Source organism: Grampus griseus, assembly GCF_964374135.1.
Source record: "Grampus griseus genome assembly, chromosome: 17".
NCBI classification, from domain to species: domain Eukaryota; kingdom Metazoa; phylum Chordata; class Mammalia; order Artiodactyla; family Delphinidae; genus Grampus; species Grampus griseus.
This window is the reverse complement of record NC_139011.1, coordinates 52260760-52286359: the sequence shown is the minus strand read 5'-3', so window position 1 is coordinate 52286359 and position 25600 is coordinate 52260760. Positions and strand designations below refer to the sequence as shown.

Below are 25600 nucleotides of genomic sequence, written 5' to 3'. Positions count from 1 at the left end.
TAAACCCCCTTACCCTGCTTGATCAGTTCCTTTCCTTGTGCCTCCCTATGTAGCCCTATGGGCAAGGTGTGACCCCCTCTTCTTGGATCTGTTTGTATAACAGACTGTCTTTTCAATGTAAATGGTCTCCTGATCTGTTGGCCTCACCATCCATAAATGATAATAAAACCTACATTTTAAAACTGTATGACCCTTCCAATTTATATTATATTTGATTAATCTTCCTTAAATCTCTTATTTGTTAAAAATCCTTCCCTGGCTGATTTCCCATTGCCCTTAGGATAAAGTTCAACATCTTTAATTTAACATTCAGAGCCCTTAAAATATCTTGTCCTTACATACATCTCTAACCTTATTTATAGGTGTCCTTCACTCCCATCGTTCTGGTACTTCTTCTATTTTCTCAAACATATCTTGTGCTTTATCATTATCTTTCACACACTGTTTCTGATTGATTGAACTATCTGTCTATAACTACTGAATCCTATCTGGTTTTTTAAATACATTCTCCTCTATGAAACCTCCTGGGAAGCTTCCCTTTTCTGACCTAATACAGAGCTTTCAAACTCTCCTCTGGAACTTACCAAGGATAGCAGCCCCTTGACATTCATGGATGTAGGATTTGAGTTATATTTGTTATCAGCTTCAAATATTATAATGAATAGTTTTCATTGCTAAATTTTGTTAAAACATGAGTTTTATTCATACCACTGTCAGTGTGGTGAGTGGGAACCAATAATTTATCTAGTGGTAATAACCATGTTGTGATTTTGTCTAACTATTTACCCCATACACAAATCTCAACATGGCTTTTGCTCTCAGACATATAATATGTAAAGTACCTTACAAGGAAGTATAACGTCTAAAGATGCTATGCTGCGAGCTTTTTATTTCTTGTGAATCTGGGAATTTACAAAGGTGTTGGGCTCTATCCCTTGCAAATGGCATCTACCTTGCAATAGAGTTATTTGGGTATTTGTTTTACTTTCTTACTAGACTGTGATTCCTTGAGAATAAGGCAAGGAGATACCATAATAAACGTTTATGAACCAATGATGTTTTAATTAAATTAATTTAGACAGCATTTGGTAGCCTCTGGTTTAAATGACTTTTGAAGTTGATTTTAAACCAGGGATTTTATGACAATATTTGAAGTTTAAGTAAAAAAAGAGAGCTTCTAAAGTTTTCAGGAAACACCAAATAAGAAGTTAACTTAGAAACGTGACCCTCTGAGAGTCTAACGCAACACTCATTGTGTACAAGTCTTCTGAAAAATTTGATGGTTTAAAAATTGAAAGGCAATGTTGATCTATTTACATCCCCATTCAATTCATCAAAATAGATGGAAATTAGTAAAAAAAAAAAACCCACCAGATAGATTTTGATTTTTTCTCTGTAAAGTTTATAAAGACTTGTTAGACTTTCAAAAATGACAGCATTGTATATCCAGGGATTCACATCTCAGTTTACCTGACCAATTAAGCTGGAGAACACAAAAACTCCAGAAAAAAAATTCAACAGTTGAAAAACAATTTCAAATGAAGTTTGTGGTTCTGGAAGGCCCCCAATGGTAATTAAAGTTCGAACTGCCCAATAATAACATCTCAGATACCTGTGAAAAGAGAAGATATATATTTTGCTCTTTACTATAACAGTAAAATGCCACTATGCTTGGGAATATAGATTACTACTAGATTTTAACATATTTCCTGCTAATCGAGATTTTCTTTCTGTAGGCAGCATTAGCAAATACCATGTATACTAATGTAAACTTCTTTTTTAATGTAAACTTCTTGATAAACATTGTGAAATGACTAAACAAACCCAAGGATGGTATTTACTAGCTGTTCCACTTATTTCTTGCTGCAAAGCAAATCACCCTAAAGTTTAGTGGTATAAAACAACAACTATTTTACTAGGCTTCTCATATTGTGGGTCAGGTATTTTGTAAAAGGCCCCCCAGAGATGGCTCATCCGTGCCCTATGATGAGTGGACCCTCAGGTAACTTGAATAGTTAGAGAAAACTGGGAGGACTTGATTGAGGCCAAAGTTCTGAGGCCTTGGTTCTAACTGTTGACGGGGTTCCTCTGTTCTCCATGTTATATCTGTTTGGAATGCCCAGGGTATCTTCTCTCACAGTCTGAGCCTCGGCTGGAATGGTTGGAACAGCTGGGGCTGGCTGGGTATTTTCATTCAGTCTCTCCTTATGACTAGCTTGGGCTTCCTTACAGCATGGAAGTCTTAGGGTAGATGGACTTTTTGTCTGGTGGCTTGTTTCCCCCAGAGTGATAGCAGCCCAGGCAGTAGCTATAAGGCTTCTTATAACTCAGAAGCCCTGCAATGTCTTAATGTCTTGCCATATATATTTGCCAAGCAAGTCCCTAAGACCAGCCCAGATTCAAGGGAAGGGATATTTGAATATACCTCTCAATAAGAGGAACAGTAAAGGATGTGAGGCTACCTTTAAACTACCCCACTAGTGATTAGTGAGGAATATCGTAGACATCAAATGTGTTTATGGAGATGGGAGATCACTTTACAGTTTAGAACCAGTTATTTTTTACTGATGGGAAGTAGAGCAAGTAGGTATATACTTCTCTATTTTCTACTCATATCTTGTTATGTTATTGAATATATAAACCGTGGCAGAGACAGAGGAAAACTGAGTTATATCTTAAAAGGGGAATTACTCTTGGGTGTAATAGGTAACTTATCTAGAAATTTAGTATTGAAGAAAACCAATTATGCTCAGAAATATACTTGGTAAAGATTCTGTACCTAACTCGTGCAGTTGCAAATGGAGAGACAGATCATAATAGCCCGGATGGGAAGAACATCATGAACCAGGGCAACAGAAAAGAATATGATAAAGATTAGGACAGAACATATAAGATTCACTTAGCTATATTTGATCAAGGGTTTCATGTATCCAGAGTGAGGTGGGAATAGAAGTTAGTATTACAACCCCATTGTATATATATATATTGTAATTTTGGTACACAATTAGGTATACTACTGGCTATATTCCATACAGCTCTGTTAACATGGTCTGGATCAGACATTTCCACTGAATCCTTGAAGAAAAATATCCCATATATAGAGACCATCTTCAGATGTTGTTACAGAGAGGCATTTGGATTTAGTGGGTTCCAGCTAGCTATTCTAGTTTCCAGAGTAAACACAGAAAAGCAGCACTTTTTACAGAATCCTGCCCTAGTCAGGCTTTTATTTCTTGTCTGGGTGTGCGACATAAACATTTGCAATTTAAGTAATGGTACATTTGTCTTTGAACAAGGATGGTCTTTTTCTTGTGAAAATAGATTACAATTTTCAGATCTTCAAATACTAAGAATTTGAGGTTTACAAAGAAAGAATCAAACTGCAGTTAAAGTCAGTATTTAAATAAAAACAGATCTAGAAAGAAATCACTTGTTTTGATATTCAATACCTTTCGAAGGACCTGAGTTTTTGTTTGTCTGTTTCTTTTACCTGGTAGATATAGGAACAGACAAAGAATTAACTCTTTGGTAAGAGTTAATTCTTTGGTAAGAGTTAATTCGAAACCTCTGTGCCAAGAGAATAAAAATACTACTACTCTGCAATAGTTTTTCTAGCAGGCTTCCTTAGACTTACAAATATTATAGTGAACTTGATGTCAAAGAGAACCACCTTGAAGAAGTATGGAATGAATTTTATGGATTGCATTTTTTTTTTTTTTTTTTTTTTTCAGTACGCGGGCCTCTCACCGTTGCGGCCTCTCCCGCTGCGGAGCACAGGCTCCGGACGCGCAGGCTCAGCGGCCACGGCTCACGGGCCCAGCCGCCCCGCCGCATGCGGGATCCTCCCGGACCGGGGCGCGAACCCGCGTCCCCCCCATCGGCAGGCGGACTCCCAACCACTGCGCCACCAGGGAAGCCCTGGATTGCATTTTAACTTTTCAATTCCAACTTATAATTTCCTGTTACCTGATGTAGTGTTATCACAGGTCCTGGACCTGTGGGTCTCTTTGAATTAAGGAAATTTATTGACCCCAATACAGCCCAAGAGTGAGACAGGGACCAGATTCTCTCCCTACATGGCAATTCCATTTCAAGTGTTGAGATTACTATCCCCTACAAAGTCCCTCCAGTGTTAAGAGGAGCAAACACATGAATTACTTTCTCTCATTTTCTTATTTATGGATGTTAGAAAATAGCAATTAAATGTAGAACTTAGGCATTGATTTTCCAAATCTGAAGGGTTAGCCTCAAACTATTTTTTCATACTGAAACAGTCTGCTATGTTAATTGGAAGTTTTCTGCCCGGATGCTTTGAGGTTTATTTTGGGATTCTTTTCTCAGTCATGTCTTACAGCCAGACATGCACAACCAAAGGTAAGATTTGTAATTTAATTAGATGGCATCTTATTGATTTTCTAGGATTAGCTTAATTAGTCAAGTGTATCCACCTCTAATATTTACATCCTGGGCAGATAGATCTTTTCAAGGAGATTCTATCTGGCCGATTTAATACATGAGCTGTCTTACAGGCTCTATATATACAGCCCCAAGTTAAAGCACTAAGGCAGAACTTGACATAAAACCATAAAAAAAATTTAGTGTGAAAATAGAAATTCTTCCTCTGTGAAACAAATGCAGCATTAAACTTTTCCCCCAACATTTTGTTTTGAAATATTTCAAACAAACAGAAAAACTGAAAGAATTTCACAGTGAGCACCGTATATCCATGACCTAGACTCTATTATGAATATTTTACTCTACCTTCTTTGTCACATATTCCTCCATTTTCCATCCATCAATCCATCTTATTTTTTGGATGCATTTCAAAGTAATTTGCAGACAGTAGACACTTCTTCCTAAATACAGTACTTCAGAATATTTACATATATATAAAACTCAGAATATACTTCAGAATATATATATGTTAGAATATACTTCAGAAAAAAAATATATGTACTAGAGTTAATTATTGGTAAAGAGTTATTTTAAAATTTTGAACATACATTGAAAGCACAAATCTTAAGTATACTATCTGATACTATTTGATGAATTTTGACAAACCCGTACACCTGTATAACCCAGAAACCCATCAAGACAGAGAACATTTCCATCACTCCAAAAAGCTCTCTTTTCCCAGTCAATCCCTGCCCACACAGGCAACTACTGTTCTAATTTTTTTCTGTCTCAGATGAGTTTTGCCTGCTTTAGAATTTCACACAATGAAATTACACAGTATATACACGGTTGTGTAAGATGTCTTTCACTCAAAATAATGTTTTTGAGATTTAGCTGTGTTTTTGTGTGTATCAGTACTTTATTCCTTTTTATTGCTAAGCACTATCCCTTGAATGACTATGGCACAGTATGTTTATCCATCTTCCTGTGGATGAACACCTAGGCTGTTTCAAGTTTTTGGTTCTTGTGAATAGACATTCTATGAATATACTCATATAATTTTTTTAGACATATATTTTCAGTTCTCTTGGGTAAATATTTAGGCTTGCAATTTTTGTTTTTAAGGTAGGTGTTATATTTAGTTGTAAAAGAAACTGTCAGATTTTATCCCTTCAACAATGTATGAGTTCCAGTTCCTTCATATTCTTACCCCAAGACTTGGTACTGTCAGTCGTTTTAATTTTAGCCATTGTGGTGGATGTGTAGTGGGACATGCAACTTTTAAAAGTACCCAATTTGATACTTTATGACTGGACTTTTAAACTACCCCAATCCACCTTAGTTCTAGGTTTCTGTAAATTTATCACTGAAGGCATCGAATATGGAGGAGAACGGTCTCATTAGAAGATAAACTCCTCAAAGACAGGTATTACACAATAGGAGTGTAATATATTTGTTAAATGACCTGAAAGAATAAGTGAAAGGTTATGCATACTTAGACTTAAGAACATAGGAAGGCTGTATCCGTGAGCACATCTATGCAGTCCCCTTCTATACATGCTGCCAGCTGCCTTTCATCTCCCTTCTGGTCAACTGAATTCTGCTGTTCTGGAGGTTTTGTTACATTTTTCTAAGTGTCTAGTGTAAAGACCATTCTTCTTTTTTTTTTTTTTGTCAGTGTCTGAACTGAAGTATCTAGGGAACCCTGAGTTAATACCTTCATCTACCCTGGTCTCATCTTCCTCCTGTGTAAAAAGAAGGGAGTAAGTTATCCTAATTTTCCCTAACACTAAGATATAGAGATTCTGACTCTTTCTCCATCCCATCTAAAGTCATGATTCCCATGACAAACTTGCTTGCTATTTTTACTCTTTCTTTTGACGGTCTATGTGTTAGGGATTGAGGCTAGGTATTTGCTAAGAGGTTTGTGCACGCTGGGAAATTTATGTCAGAAAATAAATAAATTGGGGTATATATGGATTAAGGGACATTGGGAACATTTCTGGGTACCAAATAACCTTAACTACTTATGTTTTCCTTTTGAGCTAAGTAAGCCATTTCCTACTTTGTCAAATTCCACAGTCAAATGAAGGATGCCATCTACTTAGTATAAATGGAAATGACTTCTTGTCTTCTATTGAAATGAACAGACATTGTTATTCTGATGAGGATTAATAAAATAGTAATAAATGACTCATTTTAAATGCTCACAATGCTCCACTTATGCCCCACAGTTGCTGCATAATTCTAACTAGGAGAAAGTTTACAAGTCCAGTGACTTCATAAGCAACCTTCAATTTATAGGTCATCAGAAACCATCACGAGGGTTAACTAAAAAAATGCTTTAAGCTTACATGGTCAAAGGGTAATATGGAATAATAGAAGGGGCAGGTGATGCTTAAAAACTGTGGGAAAATGTAAGTATGTTAATAACTGCCATTTGCAAATTATCTTAAAATACATATAAATGCTGCTTTTAAAGACATTTTATTTGTAAGGATGTGTCCCTGACAGCTGGTAACAGGATTATTGGACCTTTGGTTTTGGGTGAGAACCCTCCTATCTAAAGCAGCAGAGAATGGGGGCTGTATCATACCAGTGCTGTGAAATGTATTGAGGCTTGCTTTTTGGCCTAGAAAATGACTACTTTTTGTAATCTTTCCATGAGTAATTAAGAAGAATGAGTGGTTTCTTTTTCCAAGGAGAAAATGCAGATGGCCTATAGATATATGAAAAGATGCACAACATTGCTAATCATCAGGGAAATGTAAATCAAAACCACAATGAGATATCACCTCACACCTGTCAGAATGGCTATCATCAAAAAGAGCACAAATAACAAATGTTGGCGAGGATGTGGAGAAAAGGGAACCCTTGTACACTGTTGGTGGTAAAGTAAGTTGGTATAGCCATTGTGGAAAACAGTATGGAGGTTTCTCAAAAAGTTAAAAATAGAACTACCATATGACTCAGCAGTTCCACTCTTGGGCATATATCAAAAACAAAAACTAAAACACTAATTCAAAAAGATACCTGCACCCCAATGTTCATAGTAGTGTTGTTTACAATTGCCAAGATATGAAAGCAGTCTAAGTGTCCATTAACAGATGAATGGAAACAGAAGATGTGATACACACACACACACACACACACACACACACACACACACACACACATACACACTGGAATACTAAGCCATTATAAAGAATGAAATCTTGCCATTTGCAACAACATAGATGGACTTGGAGGGCATTATGCTAAGTGAAATAAGCCAGACAGAGAACGACAAATACTGTATGATATGTGAAATCTAAAAAATACAACAAACTAGTAAATACAACAAAAAAGAAGCAGACTCACAAATATAGAGAGCAAACTAGTGGTTACCCGTGGGGAGAGGGGAGGAGGGAGGGATGTTATAGGGATAGGGAATTGAGAGGTACAAATTATTATGTGTAAAATAAGCTACAAGGATATATTGTACAACACAGGGAATATACCCAATATTTTACAATAACTATAAATGGAGCATAACCTTTAAAAATTGTGACTCATTATATTGTACAGCTGTAACATATAATATTGTACAGCAACAATAACTCAATAAAAAAATTTAAAAAATTAATGAGTGGTTTCTAATTCTTGGGTACAAAGTTCCATTTGTATTTGTTAAATCAAGCTTTTTAATGGGTTCTCAAATCTTTTATATCTTTACTGATTGTCTGTGGTTGCTTGATCAGTCAATAGTTGTGTGTTGATGTTTCACACTTTGATGGTGTATTTGCAAATTTCTCTTCCTTCTAATAATTTTTGCTTTATGAATTTCTTTGATTCATCATAAGTACTTTGCATTAGGTGCATGCACATTTAGAACTGGTAAATATTGATAGTGAATTGAAACTTTTACCATTATATGGTAACCTTATTTTTCCCTAAAATAATTTTTGTTTTAAAGTCTATTTTGACTAATATTATTTGACAGTCTCTTTTAGGTGGTGAATTTAATTCATGTTAACTTATTCTGCTTACTGATATATTTTAAGTTGTTTCTACAATCTTATCTTTTTTTTATTCTACTGATTCAGAAGTTATCTTCTCTATTTCTGTTCCTTAGTGATTATCTTACCACTCTACTCCAGCTTCAGTACCCACATTTGTTTTTTAGACTTTGGAGATTCCTTTTACTTTCTAGAGAGTTTAGCAATCATTGAAAACTGTTGTGATTATAATTTATGTAGAAATGTATCTTATAACAAGTAATTGCAATAACTAATACAACAAAAATTTCAAGTAGTTTATCTTCTTGTATTTTAGTGAGAGGACTTTGAATATCTGGTCTGCACTGTAGCTGGAATAAGACGTCTATAATATTAGACCAATGTAGCTTCAGTTTCTTATGGGTTGAAACTGAGGTTTCTTTCTTCTTGTTATAATACGGATTTGGTCATTCCTTCCTTTTTTCTTTACTCTCTCTCACACACTCACTATATGTTAAGTATTTAAAGAAGGCAAGTAGGAAGAGAGAGTAAAGAAACTTCCTTCTTGCCTTCTTTAAATACCTAACATATACTGAGTGTATGTTATATACTTAACAATGTTCTAGGCACTGGGAACAAGATATATTCTCTAGAAATGCTGCAGAAAGGCATCCAGGTATGAAAAGAGAAATAGCTCCACTTTTTCTGGATGGCAACTGTATATTATTTTGCTAATTTGATAAAAACACTTATCAGACCTATGGGTCTAATGATGTTGAATTACATACTTCTAGGCAATATTTAATATAGTTGGTATCTTACTCAGTTTTCTTTGTAGTTACTTATATTAAACTAAATACATATTTAATTCACATTCTAAAGGGAATTACTTATAGATTTGGTTATACACTTTCTTCTTGTTGTGTGTGTTTGTGTGTGTGTGTGTGTGTTTGTGTTTGTGTGTGTATTTCCCCGATCAGTGGGCCTTCTGACTTTAAATTTTTAAAATTAGTTCTGGTTAAAAGTTCAAAAAATGTTATAATCCCTCATTCAGATCCTGCTCACTCTAGCTAGGGTGTAATTTTGTGAGGTATCTTTACTGTTTTTGCTCTATCCTATAATTGCTTTCCTTCCCAAGGCTGCTGTGAGTTGCCCTTCAAAGTCATGCTGGGACCTGTTATTTTCCAGTAAGGACATTGCTTTATAATAGGTTCAATGTCATTTCACTGGAGCAGAAAGTTAGTGGAATCTACTTTATGCCAGGCCTTTGTATCTACCAAAAGGAAATTTCACTATTAAATAACTCAGTTGCCATTATTGAGCCCTGATTCTACTGTACTAAAATTTTCAGACAATCTCTTATTCTCAGGGTACTTGCATATCTAATTGCCAAGTTTAGTATATGATCCTTGTTACTTTGTGTTTAATTGAGTTAGTGGTTATAGCTGACTCATAAACCCATAAAGCTCTTCAGTGGTAAACTAATTAGCCACTGCATCTGCCCTCCAAATAATTAACATTCTTCATTACTAACAATCATCATAGGAGTTATTAAAAGTTACCTTACCACTCAGCTGTCTAAACACAGGCTTTCAAACTTTTTTGTTCATGATCCTGAGTAAGAAATGCATTCTACAGGTTAATCCAGGACACACACACACACACACACACACACACACACCCACCCACGCACCCTACTCGGTACGACAGACTTGGATATTTTCTATTCTGTCCTCCTCTATTCTATCCTCTTTCACTTAAAAACATACTGACCTACTAATAAAGAGTTAATGGATTGTGATTTACAGTTTCAAAAAACACTAGCTTAAGAAAGCTCAAACTGAAACATAAAATTAAGAATAATCAATAAACGTTTCCTTCAAAATTAAAACTTACTTGTTTCCTTCACCATCATACACCCATCTGGTAGTTCCAATTCCTTCATAGTTTGAAGCCCAATAATACATACAGGCATTAATGTGCAGAGTAAAGAGCAAGTATCCAGTTGTTCGAATGCCTCTGGCAAGGAGAATAAATGCAAAGTAAGACTCATGTTGTTTCTGGAATACAGCCTATTTTAACATTTTATTTTCCTTAAAGTCTCTGCTGAATCTCCTTGCTTTAAATTTGTGAACTGTTAACTCTCATTAGTACAATATAAAATCATGGTGCCTTCACATGTTTTCTGACTGCAGTGTCTTGACTGGGACTGACAAGAGTAGAAAAAAAAAAATCCTCTCTTTTCACAAATGGTATGAGTCAACTCCCTGAAAGATACGCCTCCAGGGTCACCTCTCCACTTTGAGTCCCATAAAATACAGTTTGCTGATTTCACTGGATATCTCTGAAAAGCTCATGGGATTTTATGCTACAATTAACTGACTAGAGGTCTCTGGGCAAGTTAAGTTCAGAACAGCAAATGAATGAAAATTCAGACTCGAATGAATTGTCATGAGAGAGATGTAAAAACTTGTGAAAGAGCACGTTTCTCTGTCTTTGTTCTGACTGAAGCAGGTAATACATCCTCTTTTTCAGTCTTGTATTCTTCTAAAATCTAATATAATTTTCATACTTTTATCTCACTTCAAAATGTTCAAATCTACTTTAGAACACAGTCCAATATTTTACATAGCCCCAAATCTGAGATTATTCCCTTCTCTTTTGCAGGGAGGCCATATTCTTCCCAAGTCCTGTCTAAAATATTTCACCATTGCTCTCTCTCCCAGCCCTGAAGTACATTGAGTTATACTTTACCTGTAGATATATGCCTTGTTCATTATAGACTCTAGGTGATGATTAAACTCAAAAAATGAAGTGTACTATGTAGAAAACAATCAAAAGAAATCCAAAAGTGCATTAGTCTTAAATACATCTATTATATTTAAATAAAACAATATAAAATAGACTTTATTTGCTACTGAAAATAATTCTATTCATGTCTTAAAAAAACTAAGGTCTGTCAGTGGTATTTTCCTTCGGGTAGTACATTTTAACAAGGTGCCAAACTTTCAGAGCTTCTTGCTTTACTTTATTTCTACCCTCTAGTTACAGTCTTGTTTGTAATGCTTGTTGAAAATCAAGCTTAAAAACATTTCTTTCCTTTTTTTTCTTTTTTAAAGCATGTGGTAGAACTTTATTTTACAATAATTAAAAATCATACCTCCCCCCAAAACATAAGTAAGATAGTAAAAGCATAATAAAATACACTGAAATCATAAATAGGTGTGAAGGCCTGTTGCTCAACACTAGCATTGTTTTTAAGCAAGTTGCATTAAATGTGTATTTATTTCAACAAAATTTAAAGTTCAATTAATATTAGCATTTGTTATCTATTCTTGACATTGTTCAAAGACATAGAGAGTTTATATGCATTTAATCCAAACAGTTGTTATTTGCCTCAAGGTTTTCTTCTGCTTACACCCACTTCTATAGCAACAGATACTCCCTACATGCACTCTTACCCCCTACTTTCTCTTTTTAATCTATAGGCTGTAAAATGCAAGAGCAAGAGCATGAAATCCAGAGCCAAACACCAATCTCCTCTCTGCCATTTATTAACTGTGCGACCTTGGAAAAGTCACTTAATATTTCTGTACTTTGGTTTCCTCATCTGTAAATTGGGGACAATAAGAGAATGTACTTAGACTCATAGGATCTTACAGATAGGAAGGGCTGTTAGAGATTATTTAGTTCAAAGATTATTTAGTTCAAAATTTCATCCAATGTAGATAAGACTGTAATAGCACATTTGGAATTAGAAAACAGCTATAATAGCAATGACTATTTAACTAGAAATATACACAAATGATTTCTTTATCCAGAATTCCTGAGTAGGAAACATCCATTAAGCATTCAGATTAAGATAATTTCAATTTGTGGTAACTTGTTTATTGTGGTCTTAACAGAAGTTTTCACAAAGGCACATTTTAAAATTTAGCTTAAGTGTTCACTGTAGAGAAAATTTATATTCTTAATTTGTTTTCTCATATATAATTTGGAGATAGGTAAATGATATTTTCCCTAGAGAACTGCACATTAAAATGACACACTTATGTGAAGATGACTGGACTGTGGGGTTATGTAAAGAAGATTAATGTTGGCTTTCAGGATCTCCTATATTATAAAAAAACTACCTAATATAGTGAGTAGGTTTTTGGACACTGAAGGGACACAGAGATGGGGTTTGAAGAGTTAGCATTTTATAAATTTTTATTATAATGCCAGACAAACACTCAAATCCATAGGAACCTGAGTCTCTCTCAAAGTTGGTTACCTCTGAGCAGTGGCCTCCAGAAACATCCATTCTGCACTAGAAATTTGATAATAGATAGCCAGCCCACCAAGCTGCTGGGAACGTTAAGTTCTGCTCAATCTAGACCTACATTCTGTGGTCAAAACAGAAGTCTCTAGAGTTGTCTTGGATGGACGAGAATATAGAGTAAGGTCCCTCTTGACTTGGAAAAATCATGGGTGTGGAAGGAAAGCTCCTTCAGCCTGAAGTTTATTTGCCCATCTGATTATAGTAAGGAATTTGGAGTCAGAAAAAATATGTGATAGAATCCAGATACTGCCACTCACCAGAGTGTGTCTGGACAGATTTTTTTACTCTGCTAATTCTCATTTCCCTCATCTCTATAATGAGGTTGTTTGGAGGAATAAATGAGATAAAGAATACGAAGTTTAACAAAGTATGTAGCTACAAGTATGTATTCAACAGATATCAGCTGCAGCTGTGTTAGGATCCACCCGAGTCTCCAGATTATGTCATCTTGTTTACCCAAGGTGTCAAAGCGATAACCACCTAAAACTGATAAAATCTTTGGTGTTCCTTTTAAGAACGCTGTCTTTGGAAATACAAGCTATCGTTGCTATTATTAAAAATTTATATGAAATTTCACATCCTGACTCTCCTCAGATTCCTCTTAGGTATCTGATAAAGCTATGAGTTATAAAATATTTATGTCTTAGAACCTTTTTGAATAGGTAATACATTCACATAGTTCAAAAACAATAGGAAATATATACCTTCATAGCCTTTTCTCCTATTCCTGCCCCTACCCATCCTGCTTTTCCCTCCAGCTTCCCATCCTTACCTCAGTTAACCATTTTTATTAGATTTTTTGGGTAGTCTTCCACTGTTTATGTAATATAGAAAAATAGAATATTTTCCCCTTTCTGTTACAAAAGTTAGTATTGTTCTATAAACTGTTCTGTAACTAGCTTTTTTTTTTTTAACTGAGCAGTTTGTCTTGGAGGTCTTTCATAGAAAACTTCCTCTTTATTTTTGCATTACAAAGTACTCTATAGATATACTGCAATGTATTTAACTATTTCCCTCTTGATGGACATTTGAGTTGTATCTAAGTATATAAATAATTTTGTTATGCAAAACTGTGCTTACATTTTTCTATAATTATAGAATTTTTGATGAGTGAGATAACTTAGAGGTCAGCTAAACTAATACCCTCATTTTACAGCCAGTATTGCAGGCATTCAGTGACTATGTAATAAATAGTGACAAGTGGAATAGAATAAAATTATAAAATATTCATTTGTAATTATAGCTGTATTTCAAAATATAAAAGCATTCCTATTTTAAGTTATAAAAATAGCTGTTATGAGATATAGACTCAAAACAACCAAAAGCAACTTCCATTAGTAGAAATAGGGATATTTTTCCTTCATTCAGCTTTTAAAATTCTTAGCATTGATGAGGGCATAAAAATGGAGGATAGTTTACGAAAAATTAAGAATATGATACTTTTAGGATATTTTAAAGTACTTTGAGATTTCCATTATTATAAGAAGACAGTTAAGTATAGTTATCTTACCTTTAACATCCTATTTGTCCTAAATATTGGATTAAACCCAAAGAAGAGGTAGAAAACATCAAATGGCATTATTGATGCCACATCCAACTGTTGGAAGAACACATTCACAATTATGTTGTGTTTACATGCTTTTTAGGACATGAATTGATTTATACCAATGTATGTAAAGGCTGACCAGTCACCATGATTTATTTGTTGCTTAATACAAAATTGCCTTCAGTTTCATATGCATGGTGTCACTGAAAGGTGTATTAGCGCCCTGAAAACAAGAACACTACTTCATAGCCTACTTCCAATGAATTTCATTTCCAGCTTCCTTCATCTGATCTCGGGTTCAGCACTGCATTTTCTGGGATTTTGTTGAGCTGTCACATATATTTAAGAGATGGCATGGTTGCTACTGTTAAAATACATTTTAATAGTGTTTTAAACTTGGGGCTTTTGGACTGAAACTCAAGCCCATTCTTGATTTTATGTGAAACAATTGGGCATTCATTGTAGTGATATATTTTTATGTTTCAGGCAATTCTCCAGTGTTGAGGGCTAATTATATTGTTGGTGGTTCATCCAGACTCTTCAGTTCTTTCTACTACTGTCTACTTTGTATCATATTGCTAACAATAAACTGCTGTGAACATATCTATCAGAGACTGTACAGGCTAACAGAGAGGAGAGGAAAGAAGTCAGTCCCATTTACAATTATCAGTTCCGATGGGAGAAGGTATTGAAAGTACTATTATAGCTAAAGATAATATATCTTAAATTTGTGATGTATTTAAATTATTATGGCCTTCCATTAACCTGGTAATTGTGAAATGACAGCATAACATTTGCATACTTTCCTGATTGCAATGATAACAATTAAAAAGTCTTTTACATAAGACAATTATTCATTTTCATTATTTTTTACGTCATCTTGAAAAACAGAGTACATTAAAAAAAGTTTAATTTATTTAAGACAATTAAGAGGAGTTAAGAGTTTTGTGTAAGGCCATACGTATGAAATGGAAAGTTGAGATAATTAATTGTGTACTACAATTTCAAAGCCTAGTGCTATTGAAAAGGAATGGGACTTTCAGTTTAAATGAACACACATTGGCTACTATAAACAAATTACTTACTAAAATAATTGGCTTAAAAATTGCATAATATCATCAAACCTCATTGATTTTACCCTACAGATATTGAGCCATATAACAAGTTGAGAGGTACACAGAGCAGTTACTAAAATAATGTCTTATAAATAAGGAAGCAGGAGCACAGAACTGTTGATTTGTCTAGTGCTATTTCAGGATCCAATTGCTCACATACTCACTTGACTTTTCTATGCAGAGAGTTATTAATCATGTGTGATATTAATACATTAATGTGGATTTGTATAGATAGAGATGATTTATTTCTCAATGAATTGTAGAAAATTGAATTAAGTACTGACCAACACTGTACTCTGTACAAGGAACTTTGCAAAGGCATGTTGGGGTTGAAATAGCAGTAAGATATTGTTTCTGTCCACAAGAAGTTAACAATCTAATGGTGGAATAATCAAGCGCAGAAATAGTGTAATACAATGCCATAAGACATACAGGATGTGCTAAGGAAATTCAAAAGGCATGACTTCAATTAAATAAATTTAAAAGTTTACATTTATGAACCCAAATTAAATATATGAGTTAAGTTGCCCTTATTCAAATTCAAGAAAGTGATTGTTTGGAATAAGTTCTGTGGCACTTACAAAACTATTCATCCTCTTTGTAGAGTTCATCAAAGTAGTTTAGATCTTTTATGAATATGTCTAAGTATGTGGTAGTTTTTTACAGAGAAAATTAATTGGAGATAAAAACGAATTGAAAGAAATTTTAATCACCATAGATCGCCAGTAGGGACAATTTGGCACCTAAACCGAGATTTGTATTTTTAACAAAATTTGAGGCCACTAAAGTGTTGTCCTTGAAATGTGAGGTTGGAGTTCACTCATACAGATTAGGTAACCTTGGAACACCCTCAAATCTCTGCCTATTTCTCGGGGTTAGGAGGAACAATAAAAGATAATAAAGTACTTTGCAAATAATTATGGGTGAAAAAACTACACATGGGTGAAAAAATAATATTATACTGTTATTTGAGAAAAGGAAGATGCCATGTTATCTAAATAATTGCTTCTTTTTTTTTTTTTGCTGTATGCCATTCTAACAATTTCCAGTGGTTTTATTTTTAAAATTATTTTATTAAAAATTTTTAAAAAATTACATATTGGAGTATAGTTGATTAACAATGTTGTGTTAGTTTCAGGTGTATAGCAAAGTGATTCAGTTATACATATACATGTGTCTATTCTTTTTCTAATTCTTTTCCCATTTAGGTTATTACAGAATATTTAGCAGAGTTCCCTGTGCTATACCATAGCATATATTTTGCTTATATGAACAAGAAAGAAATAGGAGTAGAAACAATTTTGTAGACTTTTACATCATCATGCTACATGAATTGGAGGCTAGAATTATATATGGACAAGACAAAGTACACCCCATACTCCTTTGTTGACATTTAAATTGGAATTTAAATGTGGGCGCTAAGATTTTTTTCTGCCTAGTAAAGACCCATATATTGAATTACACATTTGCACATACTAGGAAGTATATTGTATAATTATTGAGAAGAAAAACTCTGCCTAATAAAACTTCACCTGTATAAACTTTGTTACAAGGGCTACAATTTTTAAAGGAAATAGATTTTTTTTTGGTAGAAATTTATAGATGGAACTTAAAGTCAAAATTGTAATGGATTAGTTGAACAATTTTGGAATTGTAAGTCACCTACCTGAAATTTTGTAGAACTCCAGTAGTGTCTCTTTAGTTCATTTGAATCCACCTGAAATATGTTATATTTATAATTCATATTAATTTTAGCCAATTTCATTAAACATTTTCTCACTTTAAAAATATTTATAGCTATTCCTTTCTATTAGTTCCTTCTAACGTCAGCCTATAAATATGCTCTATCTTCCCATATCATAAATTTAAAAACCTTCCTTGGCTTTGTTTTCTTTTTGTATTGCTCTAATTGTCACACTAACGCTTCTTAAGAGAGTTATCTACCTTGCTTTGCTCCACATCCTTTCTTCATATTTATTCTTCAACTCATGGCAATTTTGGTGGTGATTTGACTTTTGCTCACTTCTCTTATTCCATCAGGACTACCATTGTGAAAGCCACCAATAACCTCCTAATGATCATACCCAGGGAATCCTTTATATACTAACATTCTTTTATGGCACTCACCACATTTTGAAATCATACATATATGTCTTGCCCCATTTATTTAAGATCAGTCTATTCCATGAAATGGTAATCTATCTCAGGACAGGGTTGATTTTGTTTAGCAACTGTATATAACTAGTGACTATAATATATTAAAAGCCCAATAAATATTTGAGTGGATGAATAGGTAAAGGCATGAAGAGATGAGTAAAACTTTTGAAGCATTTGACTTTTGGGGGACAATTTTGTCCTTGGAACTTTCTCTTTCCAAAGAATCTGTAATGCCATTCTTGGTTTACTTTACTTCTTCAGTTCCAGTTTTCAGGGTCCTTCTTTTTTTTTTTTTTTTTTTTTTTTTGTGGTACGCGGGCCTCTCACTGTTGTGGCCTCTCCTTTTGTGGAGCACAGGCTCCGGATGCGCAGGCTCAGCGGCCATGCCTCACGGGCCCAGCCGCTCCGTGGCATGTGGGATCTTCCCAGACCGGGGCACGAACCCGTGTCCCCTGCATCAGCAGGCGGACTCTCAACCACTGCGCCACTAGGGAAGCCCTTCAGGGTCCTTCTTGCATCCTATGGCTAGCCATTTAAAATCAATATTTCCCAGGATTCAGCCCTCTTCTCTTTTCTCTTCATATTTACTTCCTGGGAAATTTCATTCACTTTCATTATTTCAAAGATCACCATGTATGTGGATGCTACCAAACCTCTACCTCCACTTAATATTAGTATCTGGAGCTGTTGACCTGTCCAACAACTGATTATTGTCTCCCTCACTTAGCAGTTCTGCTCATCTCAAATTTAACCTACAACAAACCTGAATTCATCATCATTCTCCATTTCCCCTAAAGCCATCCATGCTCCTCCTCTTATTGAGTATCATATGAGGATCCTCATCTACACTAGTCAGTGATCCTACACCACTCATTCTCCCTTAGCCTTCATCCAACCAGCAACCAAGTTCTACTGATTCTCCTTTCTAAAATTTTCTCATGCCTATTTTCTCCTTTTGGCTTTGGTTTCCTTGCCTTTATTCTTGCTTTCCTTGATCAGTTCTACAATGGCAGTGAGATGGTCTCTCTAGATCAGATCATTAACAATTCTATTTATGTCAAATTCTATGACTTCACATGACTTAAAGAAAAAAAATCCAAGCTCCCTTTCATGATATACAAAGCTCTATTTTCTCTGTCTCACTCACCTCCTGAAGCATCTTATACTTATTCTGTTTAGCAGTGCATAGCAGAGTTTCTTACCTTGATGCCTTTACCTATGCTGTTCCCAGAATTTAGGACATATTTTTCCCTTTTTTATGGGGACAAAAGTGTGCAGATAATCTCAATTAATCCATCAAAATTTGGACCAGGTGTTCCCTCCTTTATCTGGTTTTCTCTGCATCAAATAGCACCAAGGGCTTACCTCTGTCATGACTTACATCACAAAATTGCACCATTTTTCTTTTGTCTGTCCATGCTTCATACTCTGAGCTACTTAAAAGGGTAGGGACAATATATTTATCCTGTGTTTCTCAGTTCCTAACACAATGTCTAACACACAACATGTGCTCAGTAAATGTGTGGTAAGAGATAGAGGAATAGGAAGGTATTTGTTAACATTCAGAATTAATGCTAATATTGGGATTATACTTTTCTATTTCACTTATAGGTAGGAGGAAATTGTCTGTGTACTATTAATTATTTGACCAAAGTATTATAACTTGGACACATGGAAGCAGCATCTTCTAATAATTATTATCCAGGCTGTCCATGTTCAAAAATTTTAAATTGCTGTTGAACAATGTTTAAGATTTATTAGCCAAGTTCCCAATTCCTGCCCCACCACCCCATTTTTTTGGCTATAATTTCTACCCACGTGCACATACTAAATTTTACAGAAATACATTAGAATATATATGACATGCTTATTTAATGATTCTTTTCCCTTAAACAAAATGTCTTACTGAGCCACAGGCAGATATAGGTATATGTACAAGTTTACGCTGAATCATGCACCAAGCTTGAGTATAATGAGTCAGCTCCTTCAAAGCTTATATGGAACAGACAGACATATCAAGTGCACATATCAAGTGCTCCTTCAAAGCTTATACGGAACAGACATATGGAACAGACAGACGTATCAAGTGCTAAGACGTTAAGTTGAAGTATGACCCCATCCTCCAACTCTGGAAGAATGTTCTTAGCATATTTATCCCTTGAGTGGAGCTGGGTATTAGCATTGAGATGGAGATCTCCGGGAGAGCTTTTGCCACTTGATATTACGTGGAGCTGGGAGGTTTCTTGTGGACCAGTGTCCTGAACTTGGCTTTCCCACCTCAGAGGCACAGGCCTGACACCTGGCTGGACCACCAAGACCCTGTCAGCCACACAGCTCAGAAGAAAATGGAGTGAAAAAGAAAGAAAGAAAGAAAAAATAAAATAAAATAAAGGTATTAAAAGAAGAATAAAAAAGTTAGTAAAAATAAAAAATTTAAAAATTAATAAAAAAGAGAAAAAGAAAGAATGAGCAATGAAACCAAAAAACAAATCCACCAATGATAACAAGTGCTAAAAACTATATTAAAATAAAAAAAAGAAAACCCCAAAAAACAAAAATGGACCAACAGAACCCTAGGAAAAATGGTGGAAGCAAAGCCATACAGATGAACACACAAAAAGCATACACATACACACTCAGAAAAAGAGAAAAAGGAAAAAAAAAAGTATATATAAAAAAAGGAAGAGAGCAACCAAATGAATAAACAAATCTACCAATGATAACAAACTGTAAATACTAAACTAAGATACACATAAAACCAGAAACAAATTAGATGCAGACAGCAAACCCCAAGTCTACAATTGCTCCCGAAGTCCATTGCCTCAATTTTGGGATGATTCATCGTCTATTCAGTTATTCCAGAGATGCAGGGTACATCAAGTTGACTGTGAAGATTTAATCCGCTGCTCCTGAGGCTGCTGGGAGAAATTTCCCTTTCTCTTCTTTGTTTGCACAGCTCCTGGGGTTCAGCTTTGGATTTGGCCCTGCCTCTGACTGTAGGTTGTCTGAGGGCATCTGTTCTTCACTAAGACAGGACGGGGTTAAAGTAGAAGCTGATTAGGGGACTCTGGAGCACTAAGGCTGGGAGGAGGGAGGGATATGGAATGCGGGGTGAGTCTGTGGTGGCAGAGGCCGGCATGACATTGCAACAGCCTGAGGCACGCAGTGTGTTCTCCCGGGGAGGTTGTCCCTGGACCACAGGACCCTGGCAGTGGCGGACTGCACAGGCTCCCAGGAGGGGAGGTGTCGATAGTGACTCGTGCTTGCACTTCTTGGTGGCTGCAGCAGCAGCCTTAGCTTTTCATGCCCGTCTCTGGTGTCCGCGCTGATAGCTGCAGCTTGTGCCCATCTCTGGAGCTTGTTTAGGCAGTGTTCTGAATCCCCTCTCCTCACGCACCCCGAAACAATGGTCTCTTTCCTGGACTCCCTCCCAGCTAGCTGTGGCACACTAGCCCCCTTCAGGCTGTGTTCACGCAGGCAACCCCAGTCCTCTCCCTGGGATCTGACCTCTGAAGCCTGAGCCTCAGCTCCCAGCCCCCACCCACCCCAGCAGGTGAGCAGACAAGCCTCTTGGGCTGGTGAGTGCTGGTCAGCACCGATCCTCTGTGCGGGAATCTCTCCGCTTTGCCCCCCGCACCCCTGTTGCTGTTCTTTCCTCCGTGGCTCTGAAGCTTCCCCCATCTTCCACTCCCTGTCTCTGCCGGTGAAGGGGCTTCCTAGTGTGTGGAAACCTTTCCTCCTTCACAGCTCCCTCCCACTGGTGCAGGTCCCGTCCCTATTCTTTTTTTTTTTTGTGGTACGCGGGCCTCTCACTGTTGTGGCCTCTCCCGTTGCGGAGCACAGGTTCCGGACGCGCAGGCTCAGTGGCCATGGCTCACGGGCCCAGCCACTCCGCGGCATGTGGGATCTTCCCGGACTGGGGCATGAACCTGTGTCCCCTGCACCGGCAGGCTGTCTCTCAACCACTGCGCCACCAGGGAAGCCCCCGTCCCTATTCTTTTGTCTGTGTTTTTTCTTTTTTCTTTTGCCCTACCCAGGTATGTGGGGAGTTTCTTGCCTTTTGGGAGGTCTGAGGTCTTATGCCAGAGTTCAGTAGGTGTTCTGTAGGAGTTGTTCCACATGTAGATGTATTTCTGATGTATTTGTGGGGAGGAAGGTGGTCTCCACTTCTTACTCCTCTGCCATCTTGAAGGTCTCTCTGTAGGCACTTATTTTTAGTATGTAACCCTATTTAATTCTCTCTGTCTCTTTTAAGTCTCATTATTATGCAGGCAACACTTATTCTGAGGAAGTTTACTTTAGAAAGGGTATGATAATTGCACTTAAATCTTTTTCAAACAGATAGTCTTTGAAGACCCTCATCTAAGGTATTATTATATTTATTTATTGTTTACCTCTTCTTTTAAATAATTCATAGAAAATCCATAATTTCACATAGAACAGATAAAAATGTTTCAAAATAATAATACTATATAATACTACTACGAGGTAAACTAAACTGTTATTCAAGGGAAGAAAATCTTGAACCAAGACTGCCATTCATTCACGCCTTTAAACATTCTTTAGTGTACCCTCTGAATTCCTAGGATAAATAGGGAAATAAATTGAATACTGTCCCTACTCTCAAGAAACTTACTATCAGGTAGCAAAGTGAGCTACCTATGCAAATAGGAGACAAGAGGAAGTTAGTGTGTGGACATTCATTCATTTGATTCAGTCAGCAATTCACTGCTCATCTTCTAGAAGCCAGACCCTAGGCTAGGTGTTCACATTGTCTTACTTAATCTTCACAATAAGTTTATGAGGTGGGTGGTACTAGTTCTATTTTACGGATGACAAAGATAGTACACAATGAAAGGGTAAATTTTTTTTTCTCAAGTATTGCTGTAAGTTAATTTCAGAGGCGAAATTTGACCCTGGGCTATTTGTTTCTGCTACATCATAGTGAACTTAATTGTTATTTAACAATTAAATAACAGAAGTGTGAGTAAAATGTGCAGAGCACAGAGAAGGGAGTTGTTAATTTTCTCTAGATCAGTTTATAAATAGTAGCTAAAGGACCAAAAGCAGTTGACTATAATGACAGGCCTGATAGACGTGGTCACTAGAAGGCTCTGAGCGTTTCCATGGATCATTGTGATTGGAAGTCTTAGCAAAGTGTTGTGGGTGCAAGTCTCATATCTACATAACGTCCATGGTGTCATTCCCAGCTCTATTCCTGCTGTCTATAAAGGACATTTTAAATAAGAGACTCCTTTTGTTGGCCCTTGAATCAAAGTTCTGTTCTCTGTGCAGCACCGTTCTCAGAAGAAAGATACTGCACATAAATGCTGTGGAAAACTTGTAAACCCTCCCAATTCCCTCTGTTGTGGCCTCTAGTACCTCGATCTGGTATCTGTTTTCCCTCAAGCCCTTGGGGAATTGATATTTCCATCCTCCAGTTCTGGAATATCTGTCAACTATAGGTATTTAATAAATGTTTGTTGAATGAATGAATGAATAAGTTGATGGTGTAAAACAAAGTTTGCATAGATAGCTAAATGTAGTGAGACTTTCAGGTTGGATACTCAACTTGCATAGTCCTTTTAGCAAAATGTAATCAAGTTTAAAGGCTAAAACTATCTACTCTACATTAAAGAAACCATTAAACTTCATTTGAACAAACAAAGCAATTAGTTCCTGCTCTATATTTGTAGCTTGTGATAATGCATTTTAAATAGAGACCATTGAGTGTGTTTTTATTGGTTATTTTTCTTGGTTTTAACACTCCATGTGTGCAAAGACCTCTTATAAAATTGAAAATAAAAGTCTCTCCTTACAGATTTTGTCATTTTCCATTTGTCAAATATTGATTTTCTCCCTCCTTTGTGCATCTAATGGAGGTTGAAATTAGTGCCCCCTTTTTTGGGTGTTATTTCTTATTTGTACACATCATCTTTATTCATCAAACTGCCAGTGAACTTAGGGGATCATGCTGGTGAGTTAACTAATGCTCTGAAGTCCACACAAGGAATATTTTGAATAGATTTTTGCTATAGCTTTAGCTCTTGCCTTTAGAATTTCTTCCTAGAAAAGATTTCAAATATAGGGGGCATTCCTCAACAAATTTTATATATATATATATATATATATATATATATATATATATATATTATTTTTTTTTTTTTTGTGGTACGCAGGCCTCTCACTGTTGTGGTCTCTCCCGTTGTGGAGCACAGGCTCTGGATGCACAGGCTCAGCGGCCATGCCTCACGGGCCCAGCCGCTCTGCGGCATGTGGGATCTTCCTGGACCGGGGCACGAACCCGTGTCCCCTGCATCGGCAGGCGGACTCTCAACCACTGCGCCAGCAGGGAAGCCCACAAATAGTATTTTTTAAAGAAAAAAATAACCCAAACTCCTTTTAGCTTTTTGATAACTTAAAATCATCTGGAAATTCAAAAGAAAATATTCAGGAGATTAAGGAGACTACCTCTCTTCTTCAAAAACATATATGAACCCAAGGTGTCATACACTTGGTTGCTCTGCTCTTCCTACTTTGACATTGGAGGAACTGTTCCATGCAGCCCTCACTGCGACTGTGATGAGGATATCACAGTGGACATCAGTTGGAAAGGAAGCATTGTTCTAGTTAGCTGGGGAAGGGCCCGGGGGTGGGGTGCAGGGTATAAGAGGCTGTATGATTTGGATGTGTACTTGTGAAAACATAGTCTTCTCTTTCTGTCTTAGATTGATTGGATTGGCTCTGAAATTCCCTCAACAGTGAGAATAAATCCAGGGGAAGATGATTTCTCCTAAGGGTAAGAATGATATTTCTGAAGTGGACCAAACACTGCATTTGTTGATGAGGAATGAGGTGTGATGAATCTGGAAAGTGAAGAGTGAAAAGAAGATAGGCACCAGACACAGTTCTAGGCACCCTACCTGCATTAATTCATTCAGTCTTCTCATCAGTATTATGAAGGTAATATTGTTATTCCCATTTTTAAAATGAGGAAACTAAGGTACAGGGAGATGCATGGTCCCCAGCACGTGGTGAGTGCTCAGTGGTTGTTTTGTTATAGTTGTTGTTATTATTATTGTTATTATACTGGTGGTTCCAGTGGTTAGAGACTCATACATGCAGACAATCAGTCAGACATTAAGTAACACAATGCTGTTAATTTGTTTTTTTGTAGTTCAATCTGATATTCCTTTGTCAGTTTGTGCTTCTCCCAAACCCTACTTACTATTATGTCTCCTCTTCTAATAAACTGGAGTCTGGGCTGGATTAACAGCAAATCGAAAAGGTAGATGGCATCACATATGATGTCCATAATAAGCCAGTAGCGTGCGTTGTTTGGTGTTTGATATGGGAAGATGATGCGCAACGGTATAAGCCAGCAGTTCCAGTTAAAGGCAATGGTGACAAGCAAGAGCCACAGGAGATAGAATCGATCTAGAAAAATAGAGACTGGAGTAATCCACATGGTAGGTAAAAAACATTAAAATAATTCTGTTGCTTAGTTTGGTAAAGTTGGGGCACTACCTACTGGAGATAAGCAATTTGTATAAGAGACTCTGTTTAAAACATTCAGCACAATTCTGCCCCTAGAGCCGAGGCACTGGGGTTTACGAGGGATAAGTCACCTTATCAGCTTTTCTGACATTAAAGAGTGTTCTTCCTGTCTCCCAGAAAATGGCCACTGAGTCTGTTCCCATGAGTGACTGTACTATTTAGATGAGGAAAGGGGAACCCAGGGAAAAGTCAGAGGTACCGTGTCCAGGAGAACTGACTCAAAGGGCTTTATGCTGGTTGGTAATTAAGCTGCAGGGTCACCCAGGGCTTGTGAGCCAAAGGCCACATCCTTGCCCACAGGGGTATGACTGAAGTGGGGAGGGGGCAAATCAGCCAGTGAAGGCAGTCCATGACCCTGTACACAGAGCTTTCCTCTGCCCAAGGGAAGCTGTAGGAGGGGATTTGTTCAATTGGATTAATTAACAATGTGAAGCCATGGAAGAAGACAACCATTTTATAATGATTTTTTTTGGGGGGTGTTCAGTGAACATATTACTTAATGCTTTGGGACTTCTTTTAGAAGTTAATTAGG

The 25600-nt window shown here is 36.5% G+C and overlaps 1 protein-coding gene across 1 annotated transcript in view; it reads right to left on the bottom strand.

Annotated features, from left to right (window-relative positions):
- The window catches only part of CNGB3 (cyclic nucleotide gated channel subunit beta 3), a gene marked incomplete at both ends in the record, with an annotated part of 142091 nt that overhangs the window by 47805 nt on the left and 68686 nt on the right, over nt 1–25600 (bottom strand). Inside the window, 6 exons of the mRNA XM_082674669.1 lie at nt 1471–1612; nt 10269–10391; nt 11127–11191; nt 14204–14290; nt 17021–17071; nt 24740–24948. Of these exons, the coding sequence (XP_082530795.1) occupies nt 1471–1612; nt 10269–10391; nt 11127–11191; nt 14204–14290; nt 17021–17071; nt 24740–24948 (677 nt within the window). The remainder of the gene's footprint in view (nt 1–1470; nt 1613–10268; nt 10392–11126; nt 11192–14203; nt 14291–17020; nt 17072–24739; nt 24949–25600) is intronic.